The sequence below is a fragment of the Monopterus albus genome, unplaced genomic scaffold (assembly GCF_001952655.1).
Source record: "Monopterus albus unplaced genomic scaffold, M_albus_1.0 scaffold48.1, whole genome shotgun sequence".
NCBI classification, from domain to species: Eukaryota; Metazoa; Chordata; class Actinopteri; order Synbranchiformes; family Synbranchidae; genus Monopterus; species Monopterus albus.
The window spans coordinates 489,217-512,113 of NW_018127928.1; the positions used below are offsets into that span (position 1 = coordinate 489,217).

The 22,897-nt window shown below is 40.2% G+C and overlaps 2 protein-coding genes across 6 annotated transcripts in view; one reads left to right on the top strand and one right to left on the bottom strand.

Annotated features, from left to right (window-relative positions):
* Positions 1-6,813: 6,813 nt before the first annotated feature.
* Positions 6,814-14,648, top strand: pln2 (phospholamban 2). 2 transcript variants are annotated; one of them, XM_020600707.1, is made up of 3 exons: positions 6,814-6,901; positions 8,095-8,230; positions 12,197-14,648. In XM_020600707.1, the coding sequence occupies exon 3, from the start codon at positions 12,410-12,412 to the stop codon at positions 12,569-12,571; it is 162 nt and encodes a 53-aa protein (XP_020456363.1). In that variant the 5' UTR covers positions 6,814-6,901; positions 8,095-8,230; positions 12,197-12,409; the 3' UTR covers positions 12,572-14,648. The 2 variants fall into 2 exon arrangements, with proteins under 2 accessions (XP_020456363.1, XP_020456362.1); XM_020600706.1 differs by lacking the exon at positions 8,095-8,230 and having other exon boundaries at positions 6,830-6,901.
* Positions 14,649-19,685: 5,037 nt separating this feature from the next.
* The window catches only part of LOC109960541 (protein FAM184A-like), a 35,232-nt gene continuing 32,020 nt past the window's right edge, over positions 19,686-22,897 (bottom strand). Inside the window, exons 23-25 of one of the 4 annotated variants that reach the window (XM_020600710.1) lie at positions 22,363-22,488; positions 22,121-22,248; positions 19,686-20,394 (exon numbers count right to left, since the gene is read on the bottom strand). In XM_020600710.1, coding sequence (XP_020456366.1) covers positions 20,280-20,394; positions 22,121-22,248; positions 22,363-22,488 — 369 coding nt within the window. In that variant the 3' untranslated portion in view covers positions 19,686-20,279. The other 3 variants (XM_020600708.1, XM_020600709.1, XM_020600712.1) reach the window with 3 other exon arrangements.

Below are 22,897 nucleotides of genomic sequence, written 5' to 3' on the forward strand. Positions count from 1 at the left end.
TTGTGGATTTAGAGAAAGCGTACGACAGAGTGCCGAGAGAGGAGCTATGGTACTGTATGAGGAGGGATAGTGGTTATATTGGTAGAAGGATGTTGGAGATGGAGCTGCCAGGCAAGAGGTCAAGAGGAAGGCCAAAGAGGAGATATATGGATGTGCTAAAAGAGGACATGAAGTTAACTGGTGTGAGAGTAGAGGATGCTGAGGATAAAGTTGGGTGGAAACAGATGATTCGCTGTGGTGACCCCTAACGGGAACAGCCGAAAGAAGAAGAAGAATTTTGTGCATAGTTCAGAATAAATGAAATAAAAACAAATTAAGCTAAATGGCTGAGAAACATAGTGACTAATGTACAATTAAAGGCTATGAAAATCACAGGCCATTCAATTTTGCAAATTTAAAATATTTACTTTTCAGTGTCAAAGGATGGTTTCTCCCTGTCTACACATGCAAGCTATTTTAGTGGATTTAAAGTTCTACAATGAAACACTGGTGGGTATGTTATAGGCTTATTAGAGCATTTTTATACTCAATAGACTCCAATTTGAATGCTACTCATGACCATAGCACTTCTAAAATCCTGGTAATGGCCCTTTGAGTATAACTGAACGAGCTCAACTTTGCACATGTACAGAGCTGGTTAAAATAATCAAATTGGCTGAAGAGTTTAAGACACTGGTTTGACTACAGCCAGGTTTGATCCATATCATATTCATTTTCCTTTCTGCTCTACCGCCTGTTTATCTAATTAAGTCCAACTGGAGACGACTTGCAGGCTGGTTTTTAGCCAACTCTGTTACAGTGTTCAAAAGCTATTATATTATTGCCACCATGGACATTCTACAGTCAGATCACACCGGCAGCATGAGGTTTTACAGTGCCAGTACATCTGGGGGCCAGTTGAATGAAGCATTAGCAAACCTACTAACCAATCATCTCTCAGGCTCACAGGCGGTTTGATTTAACTGTAAAAGGCTGTATACAGGGCATATCTCACAGGGCATGCTTCATGACAGTGAAATGTTTCACAGGACTCCCAACAGAGAATAGTCCAGTACAGCCTGACACACTCTTCTTTTTATAAAGCCTATGTTCTCTATGTGACAACACAATATTATATCAGTGGAAAAAATACACACCGTTTTCAAATGACATCCAGTGATAAGAACATTTGGTTATGCACTTAGTAGTGTGGTGCAGTGGTTAGCACTCACAGCTAGAATGTTCCAGGTTCACCCACCCGGGGCCTTCCTGTGTTGAGTCTGATCTCACAGCAGATCGACTCCACTTGATATGGGTTTCTATTTTCAGAAGATTGTCGAGTGTGTCCAAAAATCCAACGCGCTGTATTTGTGTTATTTTTAGAGAGCGAGTGTCCCGGGGCATTCCGAGTTTGAGTGATTAGTGCCAGGCATCTCTGGGGAATGCCTTTGGATTTTAGTGATTATTTCAGAAGCGTGATGGGACGATGTAGATCAGGTGTTGTGGATTTCTGTGGGTTGTATTTCAGGAGGCCTGGCAGTATTTGTTTTATGTGGTTTTACTACAGAAGTATGATGCACATGCCAGGACTGGTGTCACCAGATTAGTCTTTCTTTTGTCTACTGTGGTTAGAAGCCATCTGAGTCATGTTAGAGTCAACATCAGGTGTGTTGGATGTGAAATGACAGAAGAATGCCAGCTATTGTGTCGTTAGATCTGCGGCGTTATATTTAGTAGTACGGGTGTGTTTGATTTATTATAGCTGGGCAGAGGTGTGCTGGGTTTGTCGATTATTTTACGAGATGTGACAGGTGGACAACTTGGACTGGGTGTGCTGCATTTTTGATTTTAGACCATACTGACTGTGGATGGCTGCTCTGGATTTGAAGTGTCTATTTTGGTAAACTGGGTGCATTAGATTGGTGTTATTTTATATTGAGAGCACTGGCAGTTGCGACATTGCTCAGCAGCTGGAGAGACATCCTTTGGTTTTCTGAGGAGGAAACCCCTCATCCCCTATTGAAACCTAGCTCCAATTCTCCACGTATAAACATGCACCTCACACTTCCAGTTGATTTAATAACCGAGTTATATGGTTCAATCATCATTGCTAACAATCCAAATTACTCATTACAATCAGATCATCTGATTAAGGTGTATGTGGTCTGTGTTTCAGCGGGAGAATGCCTGTAATCACATTAGGTTCAGTGGAGTGGTGCATACTGATGCAGCTGTCGCTGTGTATGAAACATCAGGTGATGTTTATGTAGTTCAGGGAAGGATTACTACTCCATTTAAAAAGAGCTAAAACCCGAGTTCACTATATCGTTTTAAGATTCTGATTAAATATGGCAGTGTAATACATATCAGCACGTTCTGATTAAACTAATATGGCAGTGTAATACATATCAGCACCATTCTCAGGACAAACGTTTTCTATATTTAAAGCACAAAGATTTTTTTAAACCTAATATTTGCAACATTCTTTTTAGTAACACATTAGAGGGGGTTTCAGAGGAGTTGCTATGTTGGGCTGCTGCTGTACTTCAGAAGCTCATATCAGATAAACCCAGCTCTCAGACAGAGGCCTCTGGGGAAAAGCTAGTTGTAGGCTTCTCCACATAGCTGGCTATATGTGGAGAAGAGAGAGGGAGAAAGAGGAGGAGAGAATGTGTGCGAAGCTGCCAAGAAAGGCTCTAAGCCTTCCAGAGTAAACTCAGCTGATAGGGCAAACCCTCCTTCCATCACAGATCACACCTAAACTGATTCTCTCCCTCTCATTCATCCTCAGTCCGTCTGCTGATTTACATGCCTTAAAAGTAATTTACGTCATTAAGACAACAAACGACGAGGAGGGTTTTAAAAACATAATGAAAACTGGTAACATAATCAGTTAATATGCAACATTACAGCTGTGTATAGGCTGAAAGGATGAGGAGGTAGGGAGCATTTCCTCAACCCTTCCTTCTGTTATGTAACAACTGACATGCAGAGCCAAACATATCTGGTTTATTTACAACATAGTGTAGAGTTATTATACATTCATAATGTGGGGTTCTCCTGAAAATCTTTTTCTTACATGTACAGCAAGACTACAGCTCAATGATTCTTCCAGTTTCTGCATAGCTGAGAGGGTCTGTGTGATGTAACTTCTGTCACCAGTCCACAGACCTCTGTGCAGTCAGCCATGATGAGCCCAGCACTGCTTAGCTTAGCATAAAGACTAGGAACAGGGGAAACAGCTAGCATGGGTCAGTCCAAAGGTAGAAAAAAACAAACCTGCCGACAATTCTTAACTAATTAACACATATCTTGTTGTTTAATTGGTGCAAATTGATTGAGGTTGTTGTCTGATGAGGAGTTACGTGCCCTAACCACAGTTACATCCCAAGTCTCTTATAAGCACTGTCTTTTCCTTCACTTGTGTCTTTTTCTTGCATCTTAGTCCTGCCCACGTAAGATGCAAAGAAAATATGCTAGGAGAGAGGACTCGAGAAAACACGTTATTAACGACATGATATGTCCTTTCCATCCAGTCACCAAGTGATAAAGGGGTGTGTCAGTTCACACAAAAACTTCTGCAGAGGACGGTCTCGTGTATCCTTGACCATGGCGTCTCCAGCAGCCTCCTGCCTCCTGCCTCCTTGCTCCTCGGCCTTTAGAGCTGATTTGTGACGTGAGATTTGGAGCATCCTTGGTCCTTATTCAACCAGAATGACTTCCAGGTCGACCAAGGATGTAGGAACGATCTTATAAGAGACAGGAGACATACCCCATGTCTTATGAACCAACCTCAGAGCACAGTGACTACAGTGATTCTTGTTTTCACAGTGTGATTTACATAATGTAACGATGTAAGGATGTTTGTTTTACTGTGCAGCACTCTGGGCTCTCGAGTTGTAGAGTGCTATATAAATAAAGTTTATTATTATTATTAATAAAGTAAACATACCAAAACATGGCAACACTAGAGGAGGTTACACATCAGCTCTTTAGTTTCTCTTATTACATTGTCCATAAGTTCCTCAATTTATATCCTAAAATCCGTTTAATTTCTGAGGACGTGCACACACACGCTCTGAAAACAACATGTTGCTACCATGTGCACATGAATGATAAGAAAATAAAAAAGACTTCAAGTATTGTAAAAGTCCAACTAGTGTCAACTCGCACAGGCTTCGTACAAACATAACACTCTGAACAGAGACGGCTGAAAAGATCAGGTTTGTCCTCAGAGGTCATGGGTCAAATGTCATTAGTCTTCTTTTTAGATTATGTGTTTCTGCTTTTCATGTACATGCTCTGTTCTTACCTCTTAGGTCAGCAGAGAACAACTGTTTGTTCTGACTGGCAGCAGGAGTCTGCCTGTTTTCTCTGGCCTGCAGTTTTCTGACTCAGTCCAGTTGTTTCTCCCCCTCTCCATCTTCCTCCTTCCTCTCTTTCCAGTCTTAGGTCAGAGCAGTCTGGCACTTCACCATGTAAGGCTGCACAGCTGAACTGCTCCTGAGGAAGAAAAAAATAAAACTACTTTCATGATGGAACATTTTTATACTGCAACTATTTTTCAGCTGGAAATAAAAGCCAAGTTCTCATGAAGATGAAGAAGGCAACGATGAGACACTTTGTTACATTAATTATATATTCACAGATAGATTTAGGATTTTTGAATTGAACAGAATTCCTGTTTGAACCATCCACTCAGACGAGTGCTCTCAGTTTCAGGATTGCCCTGTTCACACTCCCACACTTTCACAGCTGGAGGCTGTCCAGTACAGCTGCAGTCTGATCTACAGCCAGTGAACAGCTCTTCACGGGCTTGACGGTCTGGCTCAAGTGCACCTCAATGATGGGCATTACTTTCCCCATCCATATATATCCTGCCAGTGCTGCGACTGACTAGTGATTTTCCAGTCACAAGCCAGGACACTTGATAACTGCATTTTCATCTGAAAATCACAGATGTGAACCTCATGGTGGCACTAGAGAAAATGTCAGAGAAGCACTAAATTCATTAGGATTCACCATCATGTGACCATTAACCATGTGCAATATTTGATGGCAATCCATAAGATATTCGTTGACATATTTCAGTCAAGTGTTTCCCTACCAGCTGGCCAACGCTGCACAGCTGTGCTGTCTTGGATAAAATCATCCTCCCTTTGTAAACAGATAGTCCTCTTTAACTGTAGCATTTCTTGCTACCGTACTGCATGTCTTATGTCATTGTCTATGCCATTTTTATCAATTTTTCTTTCTGATTATACAAGGCTCATTATATTTCTTCATCTCAACTTACTTTACCCTCCAACTAATAACACATTTTTTATTGTTTTTAATCCATATGTTCATAAAACAGTAGACAAGTCTGTTTTTTTTTAATACATTTTATCTTATACTTGAGCATCCCAGCTTTCCCAAAAGGGAGAATTGCCATTTTATCTGATCTTTGAAAAAATACAGCTGTCATATAAATATAAGGTGACAGAAAAATCTTCCTGTCTGAACAATACCAGCAAAGCTGACTGCACAGTACGTGACTGATCGCCTGTTTACAAGTGGATTTTCCTTATAAAGGCAGATGCAGAGCTTTCTGGATCATAGCTGAGCGGTTATTTTTACTTTATTTGAAGCTCTTGTCTGTCTTGATTTGTCCTCAGTGGATGATGCTGTCCAGGACTTCACATTGATTCAAATACACTTTGCTTGTTTAGCCTCAAAACATTATTTTAATACATTATATTTAACCTACATTCATAATGATGCTAGTTGGTAATATACTGTATGTATGCAGTTTTGAAATATGCCACATAAGTTGATGGGCTAAGCAGATGACTATTATTTTTATTATTTTTTATTACATGATACAAGACATAAGTAGGTGCCAAGGCTATTTGGTCATTTTATTTGCTTCAACAAAACCCAGATCCCAGAGGATCAGTTCTCAGGCTCTTTACTGGTGTGGTCATGGCCAAACTGTATATTTTGAGTCACTGTCAGCTGTTCACACCAGGTGCCAGGGTAATGAACACAATAGTGTGATCCGGGCATGATGGCTGATTGCAGGCCAAACTACAAGCTAGCGCTGCTGTGACCCAATGAATGCATTAAATAAATAATGGAGAATTCAAACATGGTGACCCACCTATCATTTTATGGAAAAAATATGTTTTGAATTTAAAGCTTAAGATTTTTTTTTTCTAAATTTTAAAGCTGTTTATTTTTAATTAAAGCACCCAAGTGCCACCTCCCTCAGCTTAGTTTTGTAATGCAGTAGCTTAGTTAACATATTTCTGTCTTAAATAAAGTCTATGCAGATTTTTTATGACACATTTGTAGATTTGCTAAAGCACTTGGTTAGAATTTTAACCCTTAATTAATCACTAAACCATGGTTGATTTATTATTGTACAAAAAGGCTTGAAAAACGTTTTACCAGTGGCAGGGTGCATAATGCACCATCATACTGTAACTTGTTCACATACTGGCTTGTTTGAGATTTGTGTTATTATGAATGTTATTGGAAAAGGGGTTTATTACTTCTTGAACAGACTGTACTAGGTTTTATAATTAATACAAATATTAACTCTGTTTAACACATTGGCTATTTTCTAATATTATTTATGACTGGAGAGGTAACAGATTTAAGCAATTCACTATGTTGAAACTGTCCCAGTAAAACCAGTATGCAAACCTTTTATCAGTCTTGGACTCATGGAACTGGCTGTTGCATGTATAATTCAACAGACCAGTTATCCCCACTTGCCTAAAATCATTTCTAGGATGTCCTGCCTCTCTCTCTCTCTCTCTCTCTCTCTCTCTCTCCCCCCTGCTCACACTCACACTGTGCTCACAGCCTTGAAGAGCACACTGCATATCTGATGTTTCTCTCTCCAACTCCAACCAGCTCCGCTCTCATCTGAAAGGTAAGAACCAGCATCCTCTACAGACACAGCTCTGCTTTCATTCTCATTTCATTTTAGAAGTGAAGTGAGTGACATAACTATGTTAACAGATGATGTATACGAGACAAAGATGCTTAAAATTAATCATAAACTTGGACTGTTCATTAAAACACTTTAAGTATTATTATTAAATGATGGTGAAACACACTTCTTATGAAACCCCTAAAGAGGTTCAAGTTAGTCGGGCAGTTCCTCAACCAATCTGTATCAGACTGGTTACAGTTACAGTGACACACCAGTTATGTTCCTGTGAGGAGGCTGTGTTTTATGTTAAGATACAGAGGAATCACTGCTTTTTATAAAAAAAAAATCATTGTTCACATACAGTAAACACAGCTCTAATGAGAGGGCTGGGGAGGGGGGGGGAGTGGAAACTGGACTGAGTCTCCCAGAGGGATAAACATTCATCTCCACTTCTTACATTCCCATCCAAAGCATATGATTTTATTTTAGAGCACTGAGGAACCAAATCAACTCAATCTAAACATTGATTTCATAGTTTAAAACTACAGAAGAATGCTCTAACAAGTGAATGGCCTTGAGTGTAAGCTCAGTCTGGGTTACGTCACAGAATTCACGGTGCAGTTGGCTGCATGGGAAGCTACCATTAAGAAACAAGTTGTATCATTCTGTGTTGTAGCATCCTGATGGCAATCTTAACAGGCTTTCAGAGGCTTTTCCATCTTGATGACATTTAGACTTTACAGACTTTTAGGTTAAACAATAAGACTACACCAGACTTAAACAACCTGTAGTTATTACACAAATCCTTTTGACTGTTATTTACTGCTGCCATATGTTTTCTGTATCATGTTAATATAGTACACAGTAACTGTTTTTGATGGAAATGATGAACATGTTCATATTTTTTAAAGTCATTTTACCTTGGTGTACTGGCACCCAGCAGCTGTTACTGTGACACTAACCATGCCCCAGTTAGATTAATAGGTCAATATCAGTATGCATCTTACTAACCCACGTGTATAATGCACTACTCGACAGCTGTCACATGGCTTTGTAGTCTAAGAGGATGTGCCAGATAACTGCAGCTACTTTGTTTAAAAAATGAAAACACAGCACAGCCTATCCATAGTGGAAATACACTAAGTACAATACAGAGTGGTTATAAATCTGTATGCTTATTCCCCTGGGAGCTTTATGTGTGAGTACCTGTAGGTCTGTGGGCAGCATCAAGACAACAACTGCTAGTGCTGACACACACTGATAACTCACACTCGTGGAATGACTGGCATCTGAAGTCTTCAGAACACACACACGCTGAGCAGACCTGTGAGTGTAACACAGTTTTTGTGATGGAAATTTTTCATTCTTCTTCAACTTTCAGCAACTTTCACACCTAAATACACATCAACATGTCACCCCACCCACCCCTCTGTTTGTCAGACTGGAGGCATTTGGCTCTTGGCAGCAGCGGCTAACAACAGCTGATTGTGTTTATAAAAGTACAACATGGTCCTTTCAACAGCACAAAAGAGCCATCTGTACTTCAACAGTAATGAGCATCTAAAAATAAAAGTGATTTATACACAAGCTTAGTGCAACATGAACAGAAGAGCTGGCTGAATTAAAAGTAATAATACTTTAATAACAGGCTAATGCACCTATTGACTGCCTAAACTAAAACTAAAGGAATATTCACAATTGTTCTTTAATTAGTTGGCTGTCATCAGTACAGACGTGTGGTCTGTAGCTGCTCAAGCCAAAACAAAACAGATTATTCTGTACAAAAACAACAAAACCAAGCTAATGATAACCACGGCCAACCACTTAATCCAGATGTGGAGGGGTCTGACGTCACTCTGAGGTTTCGAAAGCCTAGAAGCTGCTGTTCTGCTCATTGTTTGGAGCCAGAAAACAACAAGTTGAAGGGGGTGGACAACATGGCTGAGAAGGGACGAGCAAGCAGAAACCAGTGCGGCTGGCAGTGACAGGCCAAGGCACCTGTTGTTTTAACATGCTTAATATCTTTTTAATGGATCGATAATTCTCAGAACAGCCGTTTAGAAAGACTCCTTGAAATAATAAAAGAAGATTTTCTCAAATAATCTTAACAGAGTTTCTTGAAGCTACTGTAATGCATCTTTCCACATGACCGGAGTCAGCTGTCATCAATGGATCGCACCTGAACTGTGGCAGCACCTGTGCTCCTAACTTGAACAGCTCCTGTAATTCATTCAAGAAAAAAACAAAGATCTGAGAAGTCAGGCAAAAAAAAAAATCATCTTCCAGATTTAACCATATCCCTTGGTCCTGTGATCTTTTCTGCATTAATTAATTAATGAGCCAATAAAGACACTAGATACATCTGACACTGATTCATCTGAGCTCCAGTTGCTGCATCTTGTCCAGGTGCATGTTTTATGTAAATGACATAACACAGGCCAACCAGTCACTGTGCGTCTCTGACATGGTCCTGTGAGATGTGAGAAGCCCAGTCAGACAGAGATGGCTTGCTGAAAAATAAGAAAGGTCTTTGCTTTTTGTCCTGTAGAGGTATGTGTACTGTATGAGGCATAGACTCAGACTCAGACTCCCACATGTTTAAGTAGAGGAAAGCCTGGGTGTATTTACTGTCAACTTTGAATTCTTTCTCCAATTTTATTTTTTTTTTACTGTGGAAATGGATTACTTTTCACAGAGAAGACAGCCTGATATGTTGAATATAAGTGGCAGTCAGCACTGGCTGATGTGTACAGACCAGGAGTACAGCATGGGGCCTTAGTCACTCACATGCTGTCAGTAACACACACACACACACACACACACACACACAGCAGAGGGCCATACACATCCCAGTGCAGCCCCAAGCTGCCATAGACCAACTACTGGCATGATGAAAAGGCCAATTTCTCTGACTGAGTGGGAGAGGTAAAGGACGAAGGCAGAAATTAATATGATTAAGTGGTGCTGAATAGTTCAGGGCCAAAGAGCCGCACAGGGGCCGAACATAATGACAGGCCTTATGTAATATTTTGGATCCACTATGAGCTGCTGTCAGGGAGAGCTATAGGTTTAAAGCCTCCTCTGATATGACTCTGGGGAAGTCATTTGTTTAAGTCAACACAGCTGAGTGGCAGTTTCTTAAGCTGTAGTACCTCTATCAGCCACTAGATGCTGCCTAAGATAAATATTCACACTCCTATTAGCTGTGTTTTGGCTTCAACCAACTCCTTAGGGAAACACCTGGAGCTGCTAAATGCACAGATTTGTTCACCATCTAGGGGCCAACTTGACTGTCTGATCTTTTTGATGCTGGACACATATCTCACAGTGACTCCAACAGAAGTTGGCTGGTTTGATCTGCCCTTCTTGACTCAAGCTCCTCTCCTATTACAGTTGAATCCATTCAAGCTAAATGCCCATTTAAAATAATGTATAAATCACTGGTGTAGCTGTTTTTATTCCTCCCAGGTAGTGGATGTTGTGAACTGTGAATTTTATTTCTGCAAACTTGATGCAAATTAAACCAAGTCTCTAAAGAGAGGTAATGTACGGTGACAATATTTCACTGAACTGTACGTGCAGATAGATTATGTGCCTTCACAATCCAAAAAACCTCCTGATAGCAGAGCTGACACTTCAATTAGGTCAGAAGTCGAAAGCAGAGCACCAGAGTAGGAGCAAGTGTGTGTGTGGAAAAGTGTTAACATGTCAAGTGATAATAAGTGACTCAGAGGCAGATAAGGGTGGAAGAAACAAAAGTGAAATGATAAAAATTGATGTTGAAAAGTCATTAAATGGCCAAAATGACTGCTGTTATCTGTACTGATCTCACAATGCAGCAAAGAAACCAAATATTACAAACTGAAGAGAATATGATTAGAAAGTTCACGATAAACTCAGTAGCTTAGGCTCTATGGATTAAAAGCAGCCAGCAGGGGGCGCTAGCAGGTCCATAAATTTCAATATAGAGAAGAACTTGGCAGAGCTGGTGTGCAAGTGTTAAGATGTTCACAGTTTGTGGGAACCACTAATGCATAAGCACGGTCACCTTGTCACAGTGTTCTGACGAGAGTCCCTGATCAGATGACAAAGGGATTTAGCAGAGCGTAAGGAGCCTGCAGCTGCACTGTGAGACTCATTTATCTCCTATTTCTGCATTTCTACAGCTACTTTCTCTACTCACAGCCTTTCATTTTTACATTGTGAAGTAACCTCATAATAAATTTGAGAGGAAATATTATTAAAATGAGCATATTTGAAGATATAACAGATTTACTCTTTTTCTCTGTGTACAAACATGTTGTCATTGACACTGCTGAGTTACTGGAGTGTGGCTTAACACATCATCACGGCTCAGCTGGCATGTCGGAGCTGTTCTCTTATCATCACACCATGCACTGTGACACAGAAAGGTCACACATGCTCGCAACCAAGAAAGATCAACAGATCACCCAGAGTAGGTGATGACATGCCTTTTAATTCTCACATTAGTGAACCAAACTCTGAACTAGGTGTTTAAAGCTATTCTAACTAAATTCTTTTCAACCTAGATATAGTGAAAGTCAAAACAAACTGACACCACAAGCCACTCATAACCGTTCTTTGCTCCTCCTATCACGTCCTGTCTCCTAGTGACGATGTAAACAGCCAGTATTATCATCGGTGCCCCTCTGCCTTCCCTAACGGACATCTTCAACACCCAGCTCATCCACAGAGCCATCAGCATTGCTGATGACACCTCCCACCCCGCACACTCCCACTTCAGACTCCTGCCTTCAGGGAGAAGGTATCAGAGTCTCCAGGCCCAGTCCACCAGGTTGTGAGGATGCTGAACGCTGTCCAGTGTGAATTGACAATAAATTGACAATGATCTTGATCTTGATCTAAACTATGGATGCCTGGTTGGGACAAACTACATAATGCAGCCTCCTGTCTGAAGCCACTGTGAGCTGACTAATGAGTAAATGTGTCACTAATGTGACGCAAAGCTGAAATTATTCTCCAAATTAAAATCATATTACTTCAACACAAAAGTAAGATCATGACCATGCTTGGACGCTAATGTTACGAAAGGCACATCAGAACCAAATCTAAGTCTTTTGGCTGGTTTTAACGCTCTCCATCTCAAAAAGCCAAACTGATATTAACCTTGGTTTGTGCTCTTTCTTTGTCATACTCTCTCTGTGCAAACAACAGGAGCACTATAGGCAGAAGAGAGCTGTGGTGAGGGGTAGTTAATGATCCTTTAAGAATCTTTTCTTACTGTGATTGTTTCTTGTTCTCTGTCACCAGCTGAGAAGAGAAGAGAAGCTCCTGTTGTGTAACTAGAACTGAAGAGGTCCACTTCTGGCCAGCCTGCCTAGAACACCTGGCTGATAAAACCAGTTCACCTGTTCCAAACAGCCTGACCAGCTCTGTCCAGCTGCTCTCAGTCCAAACAGGCCCAGCAGCCTGAGTGAATTCTCTCCTTTTTTAATCCAGCAACTCAAAATCTAACCAGTGTCCATGGAGCGTGTTCAGCACATGACCAAGTCGGCCATCCGCCGAGCGTCTCAGATCGAGGTGAACCCCCAAGCCAAAAGGAACCTGCAGGAGCTGTTTGTCAACTTCACCCTCATCCTCATCTGTCTGCTTCTCATTTACATCATCGTCCTGCTGAGCAGCTAAGAGCAGCAGAGCTGGAGAGAGTTTGGCACGGCTGCACTGTGGAGGAGGGCTGGGCTGATATATGGCCTTTACCGACACACAGAGGTCAGATTTCCAAGAAACAATAATATTGCCATTTATCAGCCTAACCCTGTTTGACAACAGCCATGGAGAAGAATCATGGAGGTAACACGACGCCATGTGAAACCAATTATGGCCAAACTCTCTCAGTTCATGGCTGTTTCTACAAGAGGTGATCAGGGATCAGCTGCTCTTTCTCAAGGGAATGATCAAAAGTGACCCGAGTTTAAACCTCACTGATATACTGTGTGCATGTACATCTTACTGCTGCTCATTCACATTAATACTCTTATATTATAATGTGTTGACTGATTTACAAAGGAGACCACCTGCCTCCATTCAAGACCTACTGTATGACACTGTCTCCTGCTTAAATAATAACAGGTGCATATCAACACATCACTTTTGTTTACCTTCCACTTCTCATGAGGCCTGTTCCTTCCTGCAGCCACCACGTGCACCATCAGGAGAAACATTACTTCTTTCTTCACCTCCCAGAAACCACACAGTAGAAAAACATGGATGTACTGACGTGTTAGCACACCATTAAAAACCAAATAGGAAAAAGCGATATAACTTAAGCAGCAAGCAACATGGCTGTGTGTGACAGATGCTGTGATAAGCTGAGACACCTTTCACTAAATGAACATGCCTCAAAACAGACCTTTTCCACCAAGCGTGAGGTCCATGTCATTTTCTCTAAAGACAATTTACTGGAGCACAGTGCAAATAAAAACACAAGATGAGAAGTTAACTACAATTCCCATGTTGCATTTTAGTAAGAAACATCTAGTCACAGTTTAAAATTCTGCTCTGTGTAGGCAGTGTAAGCGAAAGATAAAAATGAATCTACTTCTTGGATAAATTCAGTTACCATGTTTTGTTCACATCTGCAAGAGCAGCTCTACACCTCTTCTGGCTTCTTCTACATAGCAACGGCAACTGAGGATCATGGGTATGGTAGTTTTCGCAGTCATCTGCCATCCCAAACTAACAGACAAAACATAATTTTCAGAAACAATACAGACATTTTTTGGAGCCTGCACGCAATGGTACACTGAGGAACTGCAACTTAAGATTCACAGCCAAGTTGGTTGCTGAAGGCAAAAGGAAGTTTATCTTCATGTGAAGTGACAGAACAGTGCTGTCTCCCTGAAAACATCTCCCTCAAAATTTGACACAGCAACAAACCGTATGAAAATATGATGTAATGCATGTGTATGTCAGTTCTCAGTGTTTCTAAATTTTAAATGAATTATTTTATTGTGAAATATGACATATGTTAATATTAAATAGATCCCTTTATTTGTATTTGTGGGCAAATGGAAATGAAGTCAAATCCAACTTGCGTTTAATCTACTGTGCATAGCATAATATATAGAAAGATTGATTTTTATTTCCTGCCAAGCCAGTCAGCCTCCTCACATTCACTCAGTGTGGCTTAATCTTGTATAACATATAAAAATATATTACGGTCAGTCTTTAAAGTGTGGGAAGTAGTTTCTGATGGGCTACATCAACACTTTCACTGTGTAAAGTATGGTCTAGTTTAGTTGGGATTCACAGATCAGTGAGTGAAAGTGTGGCGCTTTAAGCACCACACAACCTCTGATCTAGTTGCTCTGACATACACAGTACATGAGGTTTAGTTTATCAGTGAAAACACTTTCACTTGGCATGGTGTGATGTCACATTTTTAACAAGTTCTCTTTCTGTAATGGCAGCAACTGTGCAAAACAATATACTGTAAAGTCAGATTCCTAAAGGTGAGATGGATTAAAAAGTCTACAAGAGTCTAATATGTAATAACAAAATTCCATCATTTCTTTGATATGTTAATTTTAACAACTTACCAGCCAAATTTACATATAAGGCATCTTCATTATAACTGACATGAATGGGCTGGACTGAAAATGTAAAAATATAAGTTAGGGTCAGAAATTATTGTGAAAAAATTGCAGTTTTGTTCTTTTATGTAAGGTTTATTTGGAATTGTATCATTCTACCTTTAAACTACCAAACACTAAATAAATTGCATGACATTCAAATTAAAGGTGTTTTTCTGACGGTGTGGAAAAATGATTAAAAAATGCACACAATTTAAAAACACAACTTCAAATGAATTTTAATGTTGTTCTGCACACAGACAGAATCTATTTTTGTTGTATTTTCCTAAATTGAAACTGTCTCGCCAGCCTTGTTGTTATGAAAAGCAGAGATGACGAAAACATTCACAAATGCACTCCAAAATGTCACCAGGGACAAATATGTTTCATTCTTCCACATTTAACATTTTTAATACATGCTCAGTCTGTGAAAACGGTGTTACCAACAATTTAGCTGCAATGATCACAATTAGCTGTCGCTGTGAACATTAGCTTAATCAGAACTTTTAGCCAGCAAAAATTGTCACAATTGGAGGTGACATGTAATTGGACGGACTGTAACGGACCACCGATCTTAAAACCCCCTGACGTGTTTTCTACTTAGCAACTAGCCGAGATAAGCTCTTGATAGGTTAGGACGGAAGAGTATTGACTTTTTTTCTGTGCTTGAGTTTTCCAAAAATAGCAATTCAATGCTCAGTTTAGTTTTCATTACAGTAATTAAAAATTGGAATTAAAACTAAATCATAAATCAACCCTAAATTGCTTATTAAGGTTACTATGGGAGCTTTACAGTATTTAATTCCATCATTTTTGTTTGTATATGAGAAAATAGAAAATACAAAAGGTTGAGGATGTTACTCACACAAACACACATTAAAGGAGAGTAACAGCAGGCTTTGTCTCACAATCGTAATTTTACTGTTCAATAATACAGAGCAGAAAGTATATAAATATAAATAAATATTGTTACTGTTATAATTGTTATATGATCATACTTCAAAAAGACGGACATCTTTGAACGATAAGTCACAAGGATGGCATCAAATCACTTTCAGCTCAGTTCGAAATACAAACTGCAACACACATTCTATTTGAGTCTGAACATGTATAGATGCACCAGTCTTCCAGTTTTTCAGAAATTATGAAAAAACTGAGTTGAAAGTGAAATGAACTGAGCACATATTGCCATGTAAAAAAATCAACTAAACAAACAACAGTTTCAATAAGTTGCAGTGAAGGCCAGCTGATGCCAGTGATGTAAGAAAATAAATAAAAAATAAACTCAGTTTCCTCTGATAGATGTTGAGATAGAAGTTAATATTCCCATGAATGCCCATTTTTAAAAGACTCATGAATCTTGAGCTAATGATGCACAAAGGTCATGTGACCACAATGCCTTCCTACCTTCTCAACCAACAAGTACGGAGCTCCAGAACGACGACCACATGGAGCTCATGGGCCATTTAAAGCTTGGTGATCCAAACACAGTGGATGTCATATCTGTGTCATTGTTGGTACATTTAAGTTAAAAATAATGTTAACAATAAAACACAAGGCATTATTCACAGTGATAAATCACCTATTTGAAGCCAACCTTCAAGTCTCTTTGAGTTGATTTTTATACTATAGTGAAAATTACAACTGGCTGCCTACAACACACATTCAAAACTGTAAAACACACTTGTAAGTTTAACATTACACAGATTTCCACATGCAAAACTGGTGGAATGGTTCTTTACCATCACTGTTAGAAAGGGTCATCACCCAGGATGTTGCTGTTTATCATTATCTTGGGAAGGAGTCTCACTCGTGTCGGACCAGTTTTAAGTTAAGTGAAATATGTGTGTGAAACCATAACAAATGGCAGTAAAACTGGATGTGACTGTGAGAAAACATATTATTGAGAAAACCCTAAACAGAAACAAAAGGCCTTTGCTTTATCTGATGCAGATGCCGAAGCAAAATATCAATATTTAACACAGTAGTTTGAATAATCTTCACAGTGTGTGTGGAGAAACGAACCAACTGTGGTTCAGCATCGGGGCTGTGATCCCAGAGTGTACAAATACACTTTTTAATATATTCTATGAGCACTGATGACATTCAGCAAGACTACAGCTTCAGTGTCATGATGCTGCCTTAGTCTGCTATGAGTTTTCTGTGTAGTTTACAAACTTGAAAATGGTTAATTTTGTTGGTTTTATGGATAATATGCACCGTACTGTATAAAGGAATGTCTATACTGTCTGATCCAGTAATGCCAACAAGTAAAGCACACTTCCTGAACCTCAGTTGATTCTGTCATGGAAGATGAGCACTGGCTGATGCTGTAATGTGGCTGAATGTGTTTGTGTTGCTGAACAGACCCTCACTTGTCTCCGTCCATGTTTGATATAGTAAGAGCCTCTTTCAGGCTGAAGAGACCATGCAGTTTGGAAACTGTACAGTTTACTGACTGGACTTCATGAAAATTACTCTGCACAAGAACTATGTAAACTTTCAATTCAAGTTAAAAACAGACAGTACACCAAAAACCAGAGCTATGAGGATTTCAAGTGAGTGACAGCAGCATTATGATAGTGGTTCTGTTTTCACATGCTCTAAGGTCTGCCCCACAGGCAGAGACACAAAGCAGAAGAGTTCAGTCACCGACATCAACTCCTAGCTTGTAATGAAATTCAGTGTTTGACTAAACCCTCCTTGGCATTAAAAAAGTTCCTAGGAGTTCAATCAGCATCTACGTGTCGCTGACAGAACTCTTCGTTTTGCACGTCTCTGGTGCACTGGCATCACGCACAGACCATAGAAAAACAGTAGCTTGTTACATTATAAATACTTGAATAGCAAAAATACAAGGGGTGCTTGATTCAGCTTGATGTTTCCCCTCCTGAGACCGTTGAGGCATCTGGAATGGTGAATCAAGCGCCCCTCACTAGCACAGAGATCTGAAAATGACTTTCAAACATTTACCATATGTACACAGTCAAAGCACTGAGACAGCAAGCTAAAGTTGGTCTTCTTAGCTGGTGCCATTATTGTAGTATATGTATGGTTTATCATATTGTAGGAACCAAAACACAACCAGAATGAATGGCTAGGTCCACCCTGTATCCACAGACACGTCTGAATGAGAGACTAGAGATGAACACACAGCAGAACAGGTATCAAGGCAAAAACCAGTTTGTCCTGGATGAATTCTGAAAGCAGCTCCAGTAACATTACCTCTAAGGCATGGTGATGAACAAAGTAAAACTCAGCTCCCACAGAGCTAAAACATAATCAACAGTATTTCAGCACAGTATATTCACTAAGACTGTAGTTTGAGCGCTCCACTCGGCAAGGCTGTTGCCTATCTCCAACCTTATATAGAACCTTTAGCACAATATACAAGGCAAAATATGAAAATTAAGGGTATTCGAATTAGAAATGAATCACATGTTGTAGGATTATTTGCGGACGACGTAATTTGTTATCTGAAAGATCCAGAAACATCCTTACCAGCACTAATCCACAGTTTGGAGGTGTATGGGTGTTACTCAGGATATAAATTAAATTTGGCAAAGACACAAATCCTAATGTAGTGGTTAGAAATAAACCAGATTCCAGAAGTGATATGTAATAGAACAGTATGTAGTTCATATAGATATTATTTGTAATAGTTATGTAAAGGTGAGCTCAGTGTGTACGGAAGCTTGAGCTGTCTCTGGCGCAGGCAAGAATATCTGTGTCCCCCTTGATTAACTTATGGGTCAACATCCTGAGTGACTTCCTCCTCTGATAGGGAGTGGATATACAGTTTATGTGAACTGTTCGTGTGCTCTGTCCAGGTTTAGAAAAGGTTGAATTTATGTAATAAAAACTATGAGGCAAAATGGAAAAATATTCAATGCTTGGTACAGGGAAGGGAACTCAAGTATTATTGGTGAGTTGGAGACAATTAGGAACTTATTAAAACATGTCAATACTGTGACTAGATTGACATTAGAATTGTGGCTTTACGTAGTACGAAACACAAACTAGAAAGGGAGCTCTGCCTATTTAAATGGCCTGCCTATACTAACACTTTCACTCCAAATGCATATGCCTCTAGATTTAAACAGTGGATTAACAATGGCATTACAGCCCTTTGTTTATTAGTAAAGGATGGTAACGTTAAAAGATTTCAGGAACTAAAACAGGAATTTGATCTAACAAACTGTGATCACTTTCGATACCTACAATTGAGAAACTTCTATGATAAAGAAGTAAAGCACAAAGTTGATTTAAATAAGGGTATCATTGGCATATACCACTCTAAAAGATATAGGATCATATCCACTCTCTACAAGCACCTAAAGGAAAAGAAGGGATTCAATACATTGTAGGTAAAATGAAAATGAGAGACAGAACTTGGTATTGCGATTTCAGATGGGGAGTGGATGAATATCTGGAAAACTCAACAGTCAACGACCTCTTCACAGGAATGGAGGGAACCCTGCTGTAATACGATTTTTTATTACACCTAAAATTACAAGCAAGTACATGTCCAGAGTTCAGCCATGTTGGAGAGAGTATGGAAATGTAAATGTAAATCATTCACGTGTTCTGGTTATGTCCTAAAATTGTACCATTCTGGGATGATGTGCACACTGTTATTGTTAAGATACTAAGATACTTTACGGCATCCCCAAAACATGTGTAGTTATGTATCTAGGACACCACACGGGAAATAGTTAAAGAAGATGGATACCTGTTGAAAATACTGTTGGCGGCCTGCAAAAAGGCCATCACCAAAAAATGGTGTAGGCCTAACATACCTACAAGAGAAGAATGGCTTCAAATTGTACACATCATTTTTGAAATGGAGTTTTTGATGTATAAATTAAGGACTCAGGTGGAACGATGTCAAGATAAATGGGAGAACTGGGCAGTCTTCACGTCAGCAGCCAAAAATGAACACTGAACTGCAACAACTATATGTCTGTATCAGAATGTCCCAACTGTTCTTTGTGTTTGGTTTTGATGTATAAAACCGAAAATATCTTAAAAATAAAGTTAGAAAAAAAAAAGACTGTAGTTTGGGGCACATCAGGTCACAGTAATCTGATATAATGAGAGAAACTAGGGTGAGAATGTTTCTGAAAGCCTTACAGCATAACCCAGCTCTTACTTTGGTAGTTTTGACAACTTTACTCGAAGGTAATACGGATGTATTCCCCTCACATTAAAACAAATTTGAATACTGTGTGACGGGAGAAAAAAAGAAAATAAACACCGTTTTATACTTTACTGTCCTTTCTACATTGATATTTACTGAATACTAAGAAGAATAACACCCAAGTTATAATGCACTGGAATTATCCTAAACAGTTGTTCAGCACCTGATTTATTGATTTTAAAGGCTACATTTTATTGATAGACCACAGTAGCTGCATGTCTGTTCTCTTTCAAATGCCTGTGGGAAATTTCCTCTCTGCAGAAAACCACACATTTAACTCCAATTCAAACGTCTCCTAAGGAGCTGCAGCGCCTCCACACCACCACCACAAATGACAGTAAACCAGTGTTTTTATGTTGGCGCCCTGCTCGTGCATGCTATCATGCTGATGCCCACCACTTGCAGAAGGCCTAAGGTTGTAATCACACTGGAATACCACAGATACTGTGATGAGCAATGTCTGTTTGAAATGACTTAATACCTGCAGTGTGCTTGCTGTCCAACTTTAGCTCTCTGTCCCATTACTTCATTTTTTGACAGAAGGGGTATTTTTTTTTGCCAGTCAGAAAGTGAAGTACAGTGCATACAGTTCCTCTTCTTTTGCAGTGATTTCTTTGTTTTGTCCTGCCTCCACTGCCCTCGGCTCCGATGGTGCCACAGCGCTGGCCTCAGGAAGGCTGAAGGAAGAAAAGAACATTATCTGTTAGAATGCCAACAAGGGACAGACACAAACATACAGATGTCAACAGTTAGATATACATAGTTGGTCAGGCAGAGTGAAACCCCCTTGCATGCTGTGACTTTGAGCAGTGCTCGAGCGCAATCAGGGAGATCAAGTGAGTGCTTAGGCCAAACAAGTGGAAGCTGGGGAAATGCCCGCAGTCTAGGATGTAGCTTGGTGATTTTCTGAGTCCATGGCCACACCTTCCCCATACTGACATGAGAAGCAATTTGGAGTTCAGTGCTTTGCTCATGAACAGTTTGACAGGAGGAGCTCCACCTGACCTATAGCCACCCCCACGTTAATTTTTACACCTAAAAAGCATAATCCATCTAGTTGATATCCCCTTGTACCCTGTGCAAAGCCATGGAGCAGTAGAGCCTGGTTGATGAGGGCTGCACCTTAGACGGGTCACCAATCTATCACAGGGCTGACAGACAGACAGACAGACACACACACACACACACATACACACACACACACACACACACACACACAAAACTATTCACACTAGAGTTTACCTGACTTACACGTCTTTGGACTGTGGGACCAGACACGTGGGCAGGCACAGGGAGAGCATGCAAACTTCACACAGACCCCTAAGCCCAGTATTATATAAGAAATGGCTAGAAAATTGTAAACACATTCTGGCTGAGTGCTCCCAGATATGTCAAAAAGACTCCTGGATGATCAGAACTTGAGCTACAGTATAGAGCCAATAAGGGTTAAAGCCTCAAACTTCTGAATCAGAAATAGATATTTCTACAGGTGCTACAGTAAATAATATGGAACAAAACACAAAGTGTTTCCTGCTCATAAAATCATCCTTTCAAACTATTTGGTTCACTCGGTTTACGCTCTCCAGTGGCAGACATTCAGTCACTTCTTTTTATATTGGTGCCCACTGCCCAAAGACAGACACAACAAAAGAAACACACAACGTTCAAAATCTGATTTTTAGAGATACTTAAACTCAGTTTCATTGTCAAAGCAGTGGATGTGCTGAACAGAGCTTGTGTTGAATGCCGTGAATTCACTGATCTTCTTTCCTCCACAGTGATCCACTTAGTGCCGTGCAGGTTGTGAAGTAAGCTGGATTTCTGCTTCGGTGTTTCATTTCCCGTACAACCCCATGCCCACGAGAGCTACTACATCAGTTTTAAAATCAACCCCAGAATCGTTTTTGAGCTAATACATTATACAGTGTGGGCAAAGATGCTAAAAGTCACATTTTGGTCACATATGCACCAAACTTTGGGAAGTAAAGTGTAATAACAGTACAAAATGTGTTCACTCCTCACTGAAACATCTAAGAATGAGTTCAGTTGATTGTTTTGGTACTGAATTGAGACTGGTTGTCGTTGATACAAATAAAATAAAATACACCAAACGTCATGTCAAATGTTGTCATTTATGTCCATATACTGTTCTCTAGTGAGGTCCATCTATGTAACGGAGAGCTGCAGCTAGTTGACATGCAGGTTCTTCTGGTTTTAATTGCCTAAGAGTAGACAAAGAATTAACAAGCCCTTGCTCAGGCTTGGGGGAGAGGGGTGAGGAGAAAAGGAGAGAGTTGGGAGATGAGGAGAACGGGGGCAAAAAACAGCACATAATTCACTCCTTGAATAAAGTGATGTGAAGGTGAGCTGAGGGCAGCGGTGGAAGGAAGTCACAGTTCTCACCTCCTAAAGCTTAGTAGGCCCTGATGCTGTACCAGAGGTTCTTGAAGATGAGGAGCATGAGGAAGAACAAGGCTTGACATGGGATGATGTGGAGGATGAGGAGAAGGAGGAGGAAGAGGAGGAGGATGCTGAGGAAGAGGCAAAGGAGAAAGAGAGCTGAACAGCGGCAGGGCTTTCCTAGATCGGGGGAGGGACCTCTGGAGTGGGGAGTGAGGAGGTTCAAAGTGGCCTCCCGGTCCTACCTCCTCCACCTCCTGTCCTTCCTCTTCCTCTCCTTCATGACTCATGGTAGGAGGGCTGATGAATCGGAGAGCTGACTGGCTAGGAAAGCTTGCAAGTCCGTGATGTGATTGGCTGCCTGTTTTTAACTAGACACACATAGGAAGCAGGGTCGGGGGAAGGTGATTCTATATTACAATGATGTACTTTTTTAGTAAACTCTCTCAGTATGAACTGTGCACTGAGAAGCTTAGCCAGCTTTTATTTTTAACAGTGACATTAATTTGATAGAAACCACAGGAAAGTGCAAACTGAGCTTTATTTGGACTTTGAGAACAGAGGAGTCAGCGATAACAGCAGCAACTCCTGGTGCATCATGCCAGATGTACAAGCCCAACACCTGCAGCATGCTGCTGAACTAGAACAGTATCACAGCTTTGTTGTTTACATAAGCTGTCAACTGCGAGGCTGCACTTAGGCACAGTTTTACTAATGTGATCACAACAACAGGGTTAACATGCTGATGTTTTGACCAACTACTGTATGTACTACAGTACT

Excerpts from the sequence above, each read along its gene's own strand:
- pln2 (XM_020600707.1), top strand. The coding sequence starts at position 12,410 with ATGGAGCGTGTTCAGCACATGACCAAGTCGGCCATCCGCCGAGCGTCT.